This window comes from Crinia signifera, chromosome 2 (assembly GCF_055691185.1).
Source record: "Crinia signifera chromosome 2, ASM5569118v1, whole genome shotgun sequence".
Taxonomy (NCBI): Eukaryota; Metazoa; Chordata; class Amphibia; order Anura; family Myobatrachidae; genus Crinia; species Crinia signifera.
In genome coordinates, this window is record NC_139218.1 from 325,692,964 (window position 1) to 325,711,924 (window position 18,961).

At 43.8% G+C, this 18,961-nt stretch overlaps 1 protein-coding gene across 1 annotated transcript in view; it reads right to left on the minus strand.

Annotated features, from left to right (window-relative positions):
• The window catches only part of MYO1A (myosin IA), a 71,833-nt gene extending 53,401 nt beyond the window's left edge, over nucleotides 1-18,432 (minus strand). The window contains exons 1-3 of the mRNA XM_083169339.1: nucleotides 18,280-18,432; nucleotides 5,984-6,130; nucleotides 2,450-2,565 (exon numbers count right to left, since the gene is read on the minus strand). Coding sequence (XP_083025465.1) covers nucleotides 2,450-2,565; nucleotides 5,984-6,109 — 242 coding nt within the window. The 5' untranslated portion in view covers nucleotides 6,110-6,130; nucleotides 18,280-18,432. The remainder of the gene's footprint in view (nucleotides 1-2,449; nucleotides 2,566-5,983; nucleotides 6,131-18,279) is intronic.
• Between the last annotated feature and the right edge of the window lie 529 nt (nucleotides 18,433-18,961).

Sequence of the window (18,961 nt, forward strand, 5' to 3'; positions counted from 1 at the left end):
GCCCGCATGTGTGCCGTATCAGTCCAGGGGTGCCCAGATGTGTGCGTATCAGTCCAGGGGTGCCTGCATGTGTGCCGTATCAGCTCAGGGATGCTCCTATGTGTGCCGCATCAGTCCAGGGACGCCCGCATGTGTGCCGTATCAGTCCAGGGGTGCCCAGATGTGTGCGTATCAGTCCAGGGGTGCCCGCATGTGTGCCGTATCAGCTCAGGGATGCTCCTATGTGTGCCGCATCAGTCCAGGGGTGCCCGCATGTGTGCCGTATCAGTCCAGGGGTGCCCGCATGTGTGCCGTATCAGTCCAGGGGTGCCCAGATGTGTGCGTATCAGTCCAGGGGTGCCTGCATGTGTGCCGTATCAGCTCAGGGATGCTCCTATGTGTGCCGCATCAGTCCAGGGGTGCCCGCATGTGTGCCTTATCAGTCCAGGGGTGCCCAGATGTGTGCGTATCAGTCCAGGGGTGCCCGCATGTGTCCCATATCAGCTCAGGGATGCTCCTATGTGTGCCGTATCAGTCCAGGGGTGCCCAGATGTGTGCGTATCAGTCCAGGGGTGCCCGCATGTGTCCCATATCAGTCCAGGGGTGACCGCATGTGTCCTGTATCAGTCCAGGGGTGACCGCATGTGTCCTGTATCAGTCCAGGGGTGCTCCGAAGTGTGCCGTATGTCGACCTTCCTAGTGTCGACCCTATGAACCATACCCCACCTGGCAGTGGCTTTAAAATTAAATGCAATTTTTACCCATAAAGTGCCTGTATTATGTGACATTATTTCTGGAGGACGGCAAGCTCTGATTACACTGAGACGCCTAGGGGAACTTTAGAGGTCTAGTAGGAGATGTGACAATAGAGGCAATTATTTCATTACTTGTGTATTAAGGTTTTAAATATAGGCGTTTTTTTTTTTTTTTTTCATTTTGTACAGTATATATAAATTCAGTGTACAGTGCTCACGCGCAATATACGGACACAGTAAGTGCTGTTACATGGGTGCGGCATTGACCAAGAGTCGTCGCTCTGACATGAACTCCATCACTTCTGCCATTCAAGGAATTCTGTTATCAATTTGGAAGATGCCGCAGAGTTGTGAATGGCAAGTGGAGCGTATGTGTCATCAAGTGCTGCGCCCATATGTCATGTCTGTAGTATCAAAGCACACCCAGCCACTTAGATGTGGCTGCCGATCATCATCATGTATATTACAATAAAGGATGAGAACCACCTTGTAGACACATGTGTTGTGGTCTGGCTAGTGGCATTTTCGTGAACACGGGCTAAAAGTTCGTCCCAGCTTCCTGCATCCTTTTACAAATCTGTGCTTGATTCACACGCATCTAAGTTGTTTCTTTGTGATGGCTGAATGGGAGTCAGCGATTGGCCACTAGGCGGCAACAGAGAGCGAGCAGGTTTGAGTGTGCTTAATGGGCATATGTACTGTAGCTTATCCTGAGTTGTATGTATGCAGAGTGTAAACCAAACTCAGTTACATCCCCACTTAGCATAGGTGAGGTGAAAGAGCCAGTGTGATGGTGGCTGCTCGGACTGATGGGCGGTATAGTAGCATAGAGGCTTACTACTCTGAATACGGGTGTATATTGGTGTATACCTGCACGCTTACATATAGATTTTGATAATTGCAGATTATTTCAGCTAATACTGCACATTTTGACAGATACAATTTTAGTCTTGGTTTCAGTATACCTATAGTTCTGATTGAAATGCTTGTTTCTGATTGAAACGCTTCTGATTGAAATGCAGGAGGCAAGAATGGGTTATACAGAGCATATTTAAGTGGCAACATTACTTATTAAAAGCATGAAATCTATTGATCTGTAACTGTTGCCTTGTACTTCAAAGCAAAGCAGTGATACAGTAACATGAAACCAATGATGTAGTGTCCCCCCTGTCCTCCTGGCCTACTACAAACTACATCCTGTAGGGTGGAGCCAGTATAACTATACAGCAACATTCTCTAATCAGTTGTAATAATAAGAGTGGTCTAAGGAATCATCCAGTGACTGGCAGTACCCCACCTCAATAGTCAGGGCAGCCGAGAGGGGGGGGGAGGGTACTAATTACCTGGGCCTAGGCTTGCTGGAGGGGCCCTGCAGGGGCCCTGGTCCGACCACTCCCTTCCCCCTCCGTCCCAACCAGGTAGCAACAGCAGCACACACTTCCACTTCACACTTCTTCTGTGCTGATAGCAGGCTCAGCATGAGCATCTCACTGACAGCGTGTAAGCTCATGCTGAGCCTACTGTCAGCACAGCACATGCTGTAGGTATGTGCTGCAGTTTAGAGTTTTCTTTCACCCTCCGCTTAACATTTTGGGCGCGTGGCTTAAGTGCAGGAGGTGGCCACACCTCCCACACCTAGGCCACGCCCCCAACATTTTCCAGGGCCCGTCATTCCTCTCGGCTGCCCTGTCTATAGTTTCCCTTACTGTACTTACATGTGTGGCTTCAACTGGTAGAGATTGCTGTTTCTGTACTCTTCCACTTTCTCAGGGGTGTAGATGGGAAGTTGCTTGTAGGGGTTCACTGATAGAACTACATTTCCTATATATGTCTGGTAGAGAAAATAGACAAATTACATAATATTAGCATTTTGGGTGCAATATCACTAAACCTTACACAGCATAGGAATTATCATATACAAATCCTGTTGTTTTGGAGCACTGTGGTAGCATTGCATCTTACTGAATGCTGCCGACTCTATCACATGCAGTTAGAGCAAGGTAATGCATTGGGAAATGTATACATCTTCCTATGGGTTCCAGCCAGTGGATAGAAAGTGTTACTCAGAGAGTTGATAAGTCGACATGCAATAGGTTGACATGATCAAAAGGTCTACAGATCAAAGGTTGGCTGAGCTTATGGTAGACATGATGATGTCTACCATGATCATGATGATCGTTGATACAAGTTCTTCAAATGTTTTTTAAATTTCTCAACTTTTGCTTTATTTACCATCCACTTGGGCTATGGTTGGGAATAGTATCCTGTGTTGAGTGACGTCAGCCATATCACCTGCTTATTGCTATGAGGCTCACTTTGATCACCACAGCAAGCCCCCGAGGGCATACATTTGCACGAATCGGTGAATTTTGGTGCCAAAAAAAACGTCGACATGTTTGCATTGGCCATTTTCATGTAGACTTTTTAACCATGACAACCCTTTTTTGATCATTTGACCCTGTTGACCTTTTGACCATGTCCACCTTTTGCATGTGGACCATATGGCGTCAGCCTAATGACTATTTTCTGTAGATCTATTATCTAAGTTAAATTCCATTCATGCAACAGTCATATTTGAACTAGCATCACTGTGATTAGTATACTGCTTTGTCCTAGGTAAAATTCCATTCATGCAACAGTCATATTTGAACTAGCATCACTGTGATTAGTATCTTGCTTTGTCTTAGGTAAATGTACAAATTTCTTTTTAAAATTAGATAGTGACTTAAAATTGACTAGTGACTTGGACATGGTCTGTAACATCTCACCATTTGCTTATCTCAGTTTTATTGCTCACTTTCTCTAGTGGGAGAGGGGCATTGGGTGCGGTCTTAATTACTGAAGTTAGAAACAGCTTTTACAGATCTACTTATTAGAGTATTGGAGGCAGACTAAGCCTTGGCTGGCTATAGAAATCTGGCTTTAGAAATTTTGTCAGAATTCAAAGTAGGAAGATTCTAAGTAGGAATATACAACCGCACACTGTCGCCTAGACTTAGCCTGGACTTAAACTGGACAGAAACTGAAGGAAACTACAATCAACATAAGTGCAACTCTTAACTGCTAAAACTTTGAATATTACTCTTTCTGCTTGCATATGCACTGTCTGTTTTAAAAATGCACAGCTGTACCTCTAATGACTTTAGCTCTCCTGCTCTTCCATTGATAATAGGTGTCCCCCAACATTTTATTCTTGGCCCTCTTCTTCTCTATCTCTACATGTCCTCCCTGGGTGAGCTTATTTGCTCACTTAACTTCCACTACCACCTCTATGCTGATAATACTAAAATCTACCGATCCTTTCCTGATCTCTCTTCCTCTATCCTCACTCATATCTCCAACTGTTTCTCTGCTGTCTACTCTTGGATGACCCAGCACTTTTTTAGACTTAAAATATTAAAGACTAAGCTGACCTCTTCCCACCCTCCTGCATAAAACCTGACAATCTCTCAACCTAACCTGTTTAAGCTCACTTCTTCGCCTTCTGTGTCACCCCAGTCTGTCTAACCCTCCCCTTTAGAATGTAAGCTCTCACGAGCAGGGCCCTCTCTCCTTATGTGCCTTTCTTAGAATAAATAAACCTTTGCCACCCTGATAATTGCTTCAGTGTCCTGTCCCCTGGTGCACCTATCCATATTAACCATGTACTTGTCCGAAACTGTCTTGTACTGTAATTTGTTATGTGTTTTTGATTATAACTATGCTCTGTAAAGCGCTGCGGAATCTGTGTGCGCTATATAAGAAACTGTTAATAAATAAAATAAATAAATAAATACATACAACAACCTTGCCTGTATCCTCCATAAAGCAAGCACAGTAAAAACATTAGTAACAGCTCCATGGTTTGTCTATGGCATCTGATTTCACTGATATCTGTTATCTGTTATTGTTTTTTTTGTTTAATACAAATGACATGCCACTACCATACAGTATATGTGAGGACTTTTCTGATAAATAAACAACTTCATTGTAGTATTGTTTTAACAGTGCTGTATCAAGTAGCAACTTTGTTGCAACAAAGTAAACACTAACATCAGAATGGCTACCTCTAAATAGGAAAAGGAGGAGAATGTAATGATTGCCACCAGGGCTGTAAATCATATCAGTGTTGTTGCACAGGGTGTAGGGTCCAGGGTATCCCCTCCACCACCCCACGGCTACTGCATCTGGCTAGCAGGGTGTCTGTAACAGCCCACCGCAACCTACAGGCTCTCCCCCAAAATGTTTGTGTTACCACATGGGAACACCATAAAAGACAGGACCAGGCCTGTAAGGTACAGGTATTGTATTAGATAGCTGATCTACTCTAATCCACATGCTTACTATATGACGTATAGGAATTTAGGGGTAAGAGCTGTATGGTTTATGTATCACCTGTAATAGACCACTATTGGAGGCATATTCTTGCTGGCTATTGAACTACAGATGGAATTTTTAAGAAACAACACAATTATCAACATCACTCAATGTATTTGTTACTGATGAACAGAAACTTTAATTGATTACAATGGACTCATCCGATAACACCATTCTCCCATTTTACCTAGTTCACCTAGAGCACAGGTTCTCAAAGTTGGGACCTCACACAGGGAGGGATGAATTAAAATACATCCCCACCCCTTGCTGCAGCGATGCTATCGCATATGTACTAACATATGCAATTAGCATCGCAATGTGGTGACGGAGGCCCCCGCGATACCTGTGATGTGGTGTGCGCGGGGGACTCCGTCACCTTCCTGAGTGCCCTCCCCCCCCCGCCACGTCCGGAAGCCTAAGCAGGCTGTCCCTGGCGCCTCCTCCTCCCCCTGCAGCCAGAAGGACCTCTGGCTGTATTGCTAGGGGGAGGAGGAGTTTACCTTCCAGGTCCAGGCTTCCTGGAGGAAGGTAAGCCAGAAGGGAGGGGGGGTCGGCAGCGGGTTGCGGCGGGCGGCGATAAGAATCCCATAGGCTTCTATAGGGTATTGCCACCCAAAGGTGGCAATACCCTTGCCGGCGAAAATGCAGCAGGCCAGTTCTTAATACATTTGAAAATGCGGTAAAACCCCCGAAAACTGGGGTTTTACCACATTTTTACATTAGTACATCCTGCCCACAGTGCATGTTTTGCAGGCCTCCTCACAGAATCAAGTGAAATAATTAGCTCCACCTGTGGATCTTTTAAAATGTGTCAGTCAGTAATGAGTGCACCTCCTGAGTTTGAGAACCACTGACTTAGAGGTACAGTACTTACACTATATGTTTACACTTACATAGATCTCATCATTTTTGAATCTCTCCTTTAGGTTCTGAAGTATAGCATCCTCAGAGAGAGAATCCAGTAGAATCATATCTCCCACACCAACCATTTTGTCCAGGATGGATGATTTGGAGTCCATCTTTTCACCTCTGACCTTTAACTGAACAAGAAAATAAAAATTATGTTATTACTTACTACTCATGTGCAGAAATCTTTAAAAAAGCATCACCTAAGGTGTGTAAATTTACCTATGTGGACTGCTTATGGACAAAAAAAAATTCAGAATTCTGTTCCGGAATCACAAAAAAACTACTGGATGTTAGTTCCACTGAGCAATATTAGACATCCATGGGAGCGATGCAGCAGGAAACAATAGTAGTTCATAAATAAAAAGACAGATTAATTTTTCATCCCATCCATGAACATAGCAGATTGGGTGCCCTACAAGGTTACACTGTGAGAGCGGTACAAGCCCTACAAGGCATATATGTGCAGTGTGATATACTCTATATCAGGCATTCCCAATATTGGTCCTAAAGGCACACCAATATCCTAAGCCCCAGTGATATCTATGCCTGAGTACAGTGGCTTAATTAGTACCCCAGTTATTTTGATTTAACAGATTGTGCTGAAGCCTGGATACCACAATAACCTGTACTCCTACTGCACCCAAGGACCAAGGCCGGAAATGTCCGATCTATGTACATAGATCAACATGTAGTGCATCCTTCCAATGGAGGAACCATCCAGGGCAGCCATCTGAGGTGCACTGTGTAGGTTGCTGCTGGCAGGGTGTGCAGATACTAGAGATATTTCATACAGTGGTGGGCTAGAAAGTAAAACATAGCGGCATAAATGCACTAAACAGTGGGGAGGTCAATATAAAGTAATGGAATTACATTTCACATGTGTCGGAGAGCAGCAGATGATATTTTCAGCAGTAAGGGAGCAAGGTGGTTCAGTTGTATGTATGTATGGGGATACCGTCAGTAGAGAGTCAAAAGGAAGTAGTTGGATGTAAAGCGCCCATTGGAGCACAGTTGTCTCCTTTTGTTTTACTCCTGTTGGTACTTGTGGATTATCACGGCTCCCATCGCATGCCATATATAGTGGCATGCGATGGGATACGATTTTTGCAGTTTTTAACGTTTTTGACAAAATCGCATCGCATTGCATGCGATCGGATGCGATTTTTAACAGAAAAGCATCCAAATGCATTGTAATTTGTATGAAACATGTTCAATGGCCCCCAAATGGAATTTTTGAGGCTGTACCACCCCCACTATCAACGTGAACCCGAAGCGTGGCGAGCGCAGCGAGCCCGCGAGGGGCGGCGGTACGCGTCCTACGACCTTCTCATACCCCCACTATCCACGTCGGCGTGGAGTTGAGAATAGAAAGTGTGGTGAGAGCAGCGAGCCACCGAGCCCGAAGCGTGGCGAGCGCAGCGATCCCCGCGAGGGGACGCGGACACCTGTGAAGCCCGCGAGGGGACGCGGATACCTGTGAATACATGTGCGATGCCCATCGTGGGAGCCGTGATACTCCACAAGTACCCTCCTGTTTAACTCCTGAATAACTCTGATGTAAAAAACTCCTTTTCACTCACATGTAAAAACTCTAATAAGACTTTGAACTGAGCACTTAAATACTGTGTCGTCAATTACCTAATGGTGTTTACACACGGTCAGATGTGCCTTAAGATACTATCCACGATCCGATCAGATAGGATCGTGGATAGTATCTGAAGGCACATCCGATTTCCATACAAGTCTGACTATATAGTGCAGATCTGCACTATATAGTCAAGGCAGACAAGACTTTCTGCCTTGCTATACGTGAACGCGCATCGGAATCGGATCGCAAGGGTTAAAACCCTGCATCCGATTCCGATCCGATGTTGACTATATCGTCAACATCGGAAGGCAAAAAGTACCGTGTGTACACACTATAAGTTTAAAGGATGACTGATAGTATACCCAGTGTATATGATAGTAATACAAGGCAGCAGTATCCAGGGCTGGCAACAGAAATCTTGGGGCCCTGTACAATTATATTTCTGGGGCCCCCAATTAACCCCAAATCCACACAACCCTCTTCTGTACGAGCCTCATTTAACCTTTCGCTGGTCCAGATCCTGCTTTCAGGTGCAGACTTCTCTCGTTCTCAGTCCTGTTGGCCTGGCTCCTGGCTGCTGCTTCATGCTGGCCTGTCACTTTCACAAAAGAACATGAGCACTACAAGCAGGCATGGAACAGACGACCCGCGCATGTGCTATAAAGTACAGGACCCAGAGACTGAGGCTACAGTGCCAGTGGCGGGTATGGCTGTGCACCTGCGGCCACAGGCCATGTGCACACACAGAGTAGATGGCTTTGAGCACCGAACGGCAGGGTGCACACACAGTAGACAGCAGTGGCACACAGTGTCTGTCAGACTCAGCCACACACATGGTGCACAGTAGACAGCCTGGCCGTGAGGGTCACTGACAGGCCAGCGGCCGTAATGGGGCATGGAAGCTCTGGGGCCCTTGAGATTGCTGGGGCCTGTCAAACTTGTCCCCCTTGACCCCCCTGTCGCATGCCCTGGCAGTATCTGTTGGGTGCTGTAGTCAATTTCCTATAAGATTAAAAACTTGGCAATAGAAATGCAAAAGCAGCAGTATCTGTTGAATACTGTAGTCAATAACCTGTAAGTTTCATTGCTTGTAAAAGTCAGGTATACAGAAATATCTTAGTAATAATGTATGCGTAGCAGGGGCGGATTGGGGACTAAAAGTGGCCCTGGAAATTTCCTGGAAGTGGCCTCATGTAGGCGGCAACAAATCAATAATGGGCGGAGCCAGTATAACAGTAGGCAGCATTACTACATCACTATACTTGTGACAGGCAAGACTAAAGCATCAATAGTAACTGATACTATACAGCACACATGGCAGCACCCCTTGACTGATTTGGAACACTTAACAGCACCCTTGCAGTAAGAAAAAAAACTATAATAATAATAATAATTATATATATATATATATATTTAGTCTGATACGGCACACATGGCACTGCCCCTGGACTGATGCAGCGTACATGGAACACCCCTGGAATTATATAGCACGCCTTGCAGCACGCTTGAAGTTGTACAGCACACATGGTAGCACCCCTTGACTGATATGGCAAACTTGCATTAAGAAAAAAATAAAATACACTATTTAAAAAAAAAAAAAAAGCCAGCTGCCCTGAACTGAGATGACACACCTGGCGGCACCCCTGGACTGATACGGCAGAAATGGCGGCACCCCTGGACTGATGCGGCACACAGGGCGGCACCCCTGGACTGATACGGCACACATGGCAGCACCCCTGGACTGATACGGCGCACATAGCGGCACCCCTGGACTGATACGGCACACATGGCGGCACCCCTGGACTGATACAGCACACATGGCGGAACCCCTGGACTGATACGGCACACATGGCAGAACCAGTCAGACACAAAGAGATATATGTTTAGGGATGCCGAAGAGCCAACATCATGTGGATCCATACATTTATACACCACCACCCTCATACATGCATACACCGCCACCCTCATACAGACCTTTATACACCGCCACACTCATACAGACCTTTATACACCACCACCCTCATACAGACATACATTTACACACCACCACCCTCATACAGACATACATTTATACAGCGCCACCCTCATACATGCATACATTTATACACCGCCACCCTCATACATACATTTATACACTGCCACCCTCATACATGCATACATTTATACATACATAGATACATGTATACACCACCACCCTCATACAGACATACATTTACAATGCCACCCTCATACATACATTTATACACCGCCACCCACATACATGCATACATTTATACACCGCCACCCTCATACATGCATACATTTATACACCGCCACCCTCATACATACATTTATACACTGCTACCCTCATACAGACATACATTTACAATGCCACCCTCATACATACATTTATACACAGCCACCCACATACATGCATACATTTATACACCGCCACCCACATACATGCATACATTTATACACCGCCACCCTCATACATGCATACATTTATACACCGCCACCCTCATACATGCATACATTTATACACCGCCACCCTCATACATACATTTATACACTGCTACCCTCATACATTTATACACCGCCACCCTCATACATACATACATTTATACACCGCCACCCTCATGCATACATTAATACACTGCTACCATCCTACATGCATACATTTACGCCACCCTCATACATACATACATAGATACATGTATACACCACCACCCTCATACAGACATACATTTAAACACCGCCACGCTCATACAGACATACATTTATACAGAGCCACCCTCATACATACACCGCCACCCTCAGACATGCATACATTTATACACCGCCACCCTCATACATGCATACATTTATACACCGCCACCCTCATACATGCATACATTTATACACCGCCACCCTCATACATGCATACATTTATACACCGCCACCCTCATACATGCATACATTTATACACCGCCACCCTCATACATGCATACATTTATACACCGCCACCCTCATGTATACATTTATACACCGCTACCATCCTACATGCATACATTTACACCACCCACATACATACATACATACATACATACATGTATACACCGCCACCCTCATACAGACATACATTTAAACACCGCCACCATCATACATACATTTAAACACCGCCACCCTCAGACATACACCGCCACCCTCATACATGCATACTTGTATACACCACCACCCTCATACATACATTTATACACTGCCACCCTCATACATACATGCATACATTTATACACCGCCACCCTCATGCATACATTTATACACCGCACCTTCCCCGGGTAGCTTACTGGGGAGTTGAGTGCAGTGAGTGGTACACGCTGTGCAGGGAAGAGAATTATGCCGGGCGTCCTCCAATTATATGGAGAGGGGGGGGGGGTGCTCCGCGGACCGCATCCGATCGGTGTGCCGGGTGCTTCCCACAGCTTCTGCGACAAGGGGGGGGGGGGGAGCTGCATAGAGCCGGGCGGCCCCGCCCCCTCTGACTGGATGTTGGGCGTCCTCCAATTAAATGGAGAGGGGGGGAGGTGCTCCGCAGTCTGAAGCCGATCAGTGTGCCGGGTGCCCACAGCTTCTGCGACGAGGGGGGGGGAGCTGCATAGAGCCAGGCGGCCCCGCCTCCTCTGACTGGTTAGAGCAGGGGTGGCCAACCTGTGGCTCAGCCTCATTAAGGAGAGAGCCGCAGGTTGGCCACCCCCTGCTCTATGCAGTCAGAGGAGGCGGGGTCACCCGGGGACTCGGGCTTGGGCTGCCGCCTGGCTGCCACTAAAATCATGCACACTATACAAAATGTAATGAGGGTCCCTCGTGGGCTCGCTGCGCTCGCCACGCTTCGGGTTGGCGTTGATAGTGGAGGTGGCGTTAACAATGGGGGGGCATTTAACATATTAATCACCCATTAGGGTGGCTGTACAATTAAAAATCTGATCGGATCGCATCGCATGCGATCGGGTCGCATGCGATACGATCGATACGATGGCATAAGATTAAAATCGTGGGTGCCGTGCTAGGAAACAAGTACCTAAGAATGATATAAAGTCCCAACACTGACGAGCACATACAGTTTATTAAAACAAAACCATTGAGTGAAACATACTGAATGATCACTTTATGCTCCAGGATGTGTTTCACATTTACATCATTTATAGATATATTCTAGCTTTGCCTTGGTTATCAATGTAAAAAATGTGCAAGCGAGACAGCATCACTTATATGCCGACAGTAATTATGTGTGTATTATCTGTCATTTCCAAGCTGCATCATTGGTTTACAGCTATGCACATAGCAACCAGACATTTTATTATGACATTTGTGCAGGACTCGCACTGAATTACACTGTGCCATCTCCCTGCACATGTGAACTCTGCTCTGCAATAACAATTAAGAGAAGACAAAGATCATTCATTTCTAAAGAGCACATTTGGGGCAAAAGTATAGAATCTGAATGGTCATGATAACCAGGTTGTAAGGTTGTATCACCATCAGGGTCACAGGTAGGGTGGCTCTGATGGAGCGCAAGCTCCAGGAGCCAGAGAGGAGAGAGGGTGCACTGACGGCCGCCTCTCCTCCCTCCTCCACTGCGCCAGACAACAGGAGGCAGGAGGCAGGTGACACTGGCGGTTGGGAGCTGGTTCTGCAGAGTCTCCTCCATGGAAGATACAGTAACTAGAGGTCCTGCTGGACCTCTAGTGTCTGTCAGACGAGCACAGCATGCCCAGCACTACTGAAAGTGTGGTGTTCCATTACGATGGTTGGATATACATCCTCTTTAGTGAATGTTCTGGCTGACAGGACATACCATATGACCCGTGAGGGTCCAAAACATACTGTTGCTCCAGGCACCATGTCACCTCTGTATACAGTACCATACAGTATAATGTTGTAGAAATGTAAAACTCCACAGAGGCATTGTATCATACGGCCTTTGTCAGTCATGATCTAATTCACCCTTCATCAGCAATGATATCATACTCCCTTCATCATCCATGATATTGTAAATGATATCATACTTCATCATCTGTGGTATTGTACTCCCTTCATCAGCAATGATATCATACTCCCTTATCAGAACGATAATCACCAATTCATTAAGTATGACATCATAGCCACTTGTGATATGTGTGATATCATAACCTTCATTAAGCATGATGTCAAACAAACTTTATCAGGCACGATACACAAGGTATAATTCCAATATGTTGTATAGCTGTTTGCACTTAACGTACAGCTTGATGCTACAAGGCTAGTTACATAATACAAAAGTGACTGCACAAGTCCCCCAAAGTATCTTAAATATACGATAACACATATTTATGTATTTATTATTATGTTTCTTATATAGCGTAGCAAATTCTGTTGAGCTTATAAGATGATGCTTTGCAAATGGGGCAGTACGGATGGTGTAATGGTTAGCATTACTGCCTCACAGCACTGAGGTCATGGGTTCCATGACCTCCATGTCCCTAACTGTGCAGAGTTTGTGTATTCTCCCCGTACTTGCGTGGGTTTCCTCCAGGTACTCCGGTTTCCTCCCACAATCCAAAAATATACTAGTAGGTTATTTGGCTCCTAACATGTGGTAGGGAATATAGATTGTAAGCTCCACTGGGGCAGGGTCTGATGTGAATGTTCAAATATTCTCTGTAAAGCGCTGCGGAATATGTGTGCGCTATATAAGAAACTGTTAATAATAATAATAGGGAATCATTTAAAAGTGTGTATTGCTCAGAAATAGTATCATGTCTGTATTTCATGTTCATAAACAGAGACAAACACATTCATCCTCTGTGTTGTGTCCATTCTCTGCCATTTAATTGGTATTTACTGTATGACTGAACAATCCCTTTCATACACCTGGAAAATCTTTAATAACATCCAGCCAGGATCATTTACTGTATAGTTCCTACTGCTGACATCCGGAAAAGCAACTTCAATACACTTGAGAGGAAGGATGTGAAATCCAGGATACAAAGCAGCGAATGAGTGCCGCGGGTGCTACTAGTATGGAACAAATAAGCCACGGTGCGGAAGCTTCATGACTGAGCCTGGTAAACATCCTGACATGAGGCATGGCTTGTGGGGGATTGTGCTATATTACAGTTCTCCAGACAATAATACAACAATTATTTCATTTAAAAGTTATCACACAGTACATATATTTGTATGCATATTAGGCCATCCAGACCTGATTACAGGGCAAATTTGTTCTCAAAATGGGCAAAACCCTGTGCACTGCAGGTGGGGCAGATGTAATGAGCAGAGAGAGAGATAGATTTGGGTGAGGTGTGTTCAAAGTGAAATCTAAATTGACGTGTAAGAATTAAACCGCAGCAAATATTTACTCAGGATAGAAAGAAAATAACTCACCCAAATGTAACTCTTCCAAATAAGCACATTTACAATCCAGACATAATATTTTTAGAATACTGTGGTGCTATTCAATAAGATCCAATAACTGGCACATAGGGGGTTATTTTGGTTCACTCTTTCTGACAAATTCCTTCTCAAATGGACAAAACCATGTGCATTGCAGGTGGGGCAGATGTAACATGTGCAGAGAGAATTAGATTTGGGTGGGGTTTTACTTCAAAGTGAGATCTATATTGCAGTGTAAAAATAATGCAGCCAGTACTTACCCTGCACAGAAACAAAATAACTCACCCAAATCTAATTCTCTCTGCACATGTTACATCTGCCCCCCCCCCCCCCCCCCTGCAGTGCGCATGGTTTTGTCCATCAGGGAAGGAATTTGTCAGAAAGAGTGAACCAAAATAACCCCCTTAGAGAGAGGGGGATCATTGAATCTGCCCCTATAGCACCAGATTCTAAACAACAAATATATCCCTTGATGCCCTCAATACAGTGTGGATACTGTATAATGTCAAAATGATCAAATGTATCATTTTTCTTTAACCCTCTGAGTGCCAACGTTGCTGTGGGAGAGCCTCAAAATATCCGTTAAAAATGCCAGCGTTGCTCACAGCGACTGACCTTAATGCATGTCAACCTAGTGGTGTAGACCTAATGCTTGTAGACCTAGTGCTTGGTGACCCAGTGACTGTATCCGCTGGAGGGGTGCTATACTACTGATATAAAAAGGGGGCAAACATAAACATGTATGAGTATGAGTGGGCTCTGAGCTGACATATAAAATTGCATGAGGAAACATTGGGGCAGATGTATTAAGCAATAACAAGAGATAAATGCAAGGGTGATAAGGAGAGATAAACGTCCAGCCAATCACATCCTTACTCACTTTTTTCAAACACAGCCTGTAACATGGCAGTTAGCAGGTGATTGGCTGGAAGTTTATCTCTCCTTATCACCCGTACATTTATCTCTTGTTAAGGCTTAATACATCTGCCCCATTGAGGCATATGAAATGGAATGAAGGGGCCCTGTCCTGAGGATAACATGTTGAAGGTATTGTCCTGAGAAAAAATGTGCTTTTACGATCCAGGTTGAATTAGGCCCTCTGCCCAGTCATCCCACAGCACAGGAAGGTGCCAATGGTGAACAATTGCAGAAAATACTATCCAGCACCTGCTACTGGTGCAAGTGACAATGGTTGTTTGATGGTGAATTGTATGAAACAAGCTGCAGGATATAGTCATTGTGGATTTTAGATTCAAGTCAAGTAAATAGGTGATTACAGCAGATATAAAGTATGCAATAGATTTCTGTCAGTGGTTTCAATGGACAAAATAAATGCAATCCCCTACGTAGAGGTGTCAGGTCGATGTTTATACTTATTTAAATAAGGCCAAATCTAGCGAAACGTTTGCCTCTCAGCACTATGGGAAATGTGGAGAAGGCACCATGACATTACTACATCTACTCTTTTATATAAAGACAGAAAGATGATGATAGGAAAGCAGCAGACAGTCATTTATTACATCATACATTTGCACTTGCCATCTACATGTCTGCTTCTTGTAGGAAAGCATTTTACTATTTCATTTATCGCCTCCCCCATCCCTCTAAGCTTTTAACCTCCATTTATGTTTCATTAATTGATCTAAAAACTGGGATCAGTCAGATCATTTCAGGGAAGTGACTGCAGAATGTATATGAAATGGTGGCTACTTAATGTACAAAATGTTTATTCTCTCAGTTCCATGTATTTCAGCCTGGCATTGTCTTTCTTACCAATACCCACATTGTTTTATATTGTATAGCACAACCCTTTATGTACATGATCTAACCAGAGATAGCCAGTTCTGTAATGGAAAACCAAGAATGCAATCTCAATAAGGGCAAGAGTTAAGGCTGCCTTATATATTCAAACTGCCCCGACTACTATATTATATCTGCACTATATGGGTTTTGTCGTTTTACCGTTAATATTAATATTTTTAAACTAATACATTGGAAATATATACAGACTTACTCCAAAAATATGGCAACATTCAGGGAGTAACTTAAATAATTCATAGTCAATGAAAAGTAAAGCAGGAAAGAAACTGAGCAACTTCAGCCACTATATAAAGCATAACATATTTATTAAAAAGATAAATGCTGAAAACTATTTCCTAACTCCACTACATGTCATGGTACTGAGTATAACAGGTAAACATGGAGTATGGTGGTTGGATATCAAAAAGAAAATGGTTTTCTATATGTACTAAAACAGTGTATTGGTTCATATACAGTATACAGAGGTGTAATACTATTGGTGCAGCAGGTGTATTGCATAGAGGCCCTGAGAACGTAGGCCTCGTACACACGTCTTATGTCCTGTGCTGAGCAAGGTGCTTAAGAACAGATGGCTTAGCGCACATCCCTGCACACATGCGATGCACCGGCGATGTTTGCTGAGCGATCTGTACGGAGCATTGCTTTGCCTATGCTAATAGCTGATCTAAGCGGGATACACACTGCATGCACTGTCTATCTTTGCTGGCGATGGCGACGCGCAGGACCGCACGTCGCCATTGCTACAGGGTGTACACACAGATTGATCCATGCTTCATTTTTAAATGATCTAGTCAGATCCCTTCAAAATAGGGCTTAAATTGCCCTATGTGTGTATGCCCCTTAAGGGGCCCATTGCTGACCAGCAATTACTTCTTGGGTTGGGGTAGAGTAGGGAGCCCAAATTATATTTTATTTTTGCACCTGGGCCCACCATATGTATGTATATATATATATATATATATATATATATATGTGTGGCCATTGAGCGCGAGACAAAATGTCTACTTGCAGCTCTAGTTTATGTGAAGCATACTGGAGAATGTCAGCACTCTGCAGATTCCTGTTCTGCTTAATACTGTACCTTATTTCTACCTTTGACTCTAAAGCCAGAGTAATAAAACTAATCTTATCTTTCCCTTCAAATAAAAAGTAGAAATAATCAGCAATATCCAAGCAATAAATACATAAAAAATACATGAGTGAGCAAAGATCAAATTCTCTTTAGTATCCTGTCCAAGGCGAGCTATTGTGACGCTGTTTATATGTTATCAAGTTGTAGAAAGTATCTCTGACAGAATTATTGCACTGACACTGGCGAATGAGAAAAGTCTGGCACAGCATGGCCGCTGTATGGCACGGCAATACAGTGGGTGCAGCACTCTGCTATTCTGAGATAAGTCTGTAAAGGCGTGGCTTCCACCGACTGTTCCATCACCGAACACCCCAAAAATGAGCCAAGTTAAGGAAACTAGGGATTCCGATTTATTGAGTACATACAAGTAGATCAGAACAGTCCATAGCAAATCACACCTAAAAATTAGGAAACTTGGGGATGATGCAGTAAGGCAGAATCCCACATACTCCATGTACAGTAAGGACCAGGTGCACAGAAATGCGGTTAATGATGCACACCTGCAGAAACATGCATATACTGCATAGGAGGCAAATCTTCACCTGCTGGAGGACAGGAATACATATGCACTGATTATGGTGGAGAGAGATAAAGTGCAGAGAGATAAAATACCAACCAATTCATTCAGCGGCTGTCATTTTTTTTTTAAAATACAACCTGATTGGCTGATTGGCTAGTACTTTGTGCCTCTCCACTTTATCTTTCTCCAATCTTTTGACACATCTCCCCCTTGGTGTAAACCAGCTAAAATGTGATAGGCTTCAGCTATGTGTTACCATATGCAGATAGGGATGTCATGTAGGCCAGATATGTAGTTATGCATTAAAGATGAATCATAATGAATGTTGTGTTGTGTTTATACGCTTACATTTTATAGATATAAATATGGTAACATTATAGACAGTGTGATAACTTCCAATATGTTGAATACGATAAAATCATAGCACAATTTAAAAATTAAATACAAATTTCAATCATTGTCAGAGCTTAATCCTTTATGATACGGTTACAGAGAGGAGCAATTAACAGTTACTCCCTTAGAAATGCTTTAGTCAGGAGTATATACTCTATATTCATAAATGCATGAGGATAATCATAATTAATAATCATTAGGCAAAAAAAGTTCAAATTGCAGATAAAATGACCCCATTCCCTTCTACAGCATTTCCAGCAAAGCGCAGTAGGTGCTGTAACAAAGTTTTTTCATGATCACACCAGAGTGGAATGTGACACTAGCTGCATGTTCTACAAAGAGGAAGTAATCTCACTTTTCTAGTTGAACTATGGACCGGTTGCCAGTAACTTCTTTCATTTGGGAAATTGGAAAACAATTGCAAATCTGCACTTACCTTTCTACCAGACAGAAATGTGTATTTGGTGGCTCTCTGTGCTGTTTGTGGGTTCTGATTGTAGTCTGCTGATGATGTACTGGACTCCCAGGGGCCTTGGCTTGAACACAAGGTTACTGGAGCAGGATCCCTGTGTGCATGTTCACCAGGAGCTGTCCATGGTGTCTGGCAGCTATGGTTAATGACTTGCTGCACTTAGAGCTTAGCACGGCCCCTTAGCTACCACTCCTATTTCCTTAGGCCTTGTGTAGCTTACACTGAGACATCCCATAACATAATAGCTGACAAACTGCATAGAAAAAAAAAAAACTATTGTACAGAATGCTTGTTCTTATCAGAGATTCAAGTTGCCATAGCACAGTTTCAATTCTCCGTATTAATGTATATGGGAGAACAATGTCACATTTTTATGATAGTACAGTAAATCTAAATAGCAATCACAGCACATAAATAGTAAAGTCCATAATACACACACACTGGGGATCATTCAACAATGTACAAAGACAGGAGCTAGCAGATTGGGGTGTTTCCCTCTAATGGGGACTTATCGCCCACTTACAAAATCACAGACAAGGTTTTATGGGGCAAGAGGGCACCAGTACAGTGGACGTTTGGGGAGTCATCCTGTACGTTATGTTTTAACAATGGTGCAACTATAGATACATACATCTGTATATACAGC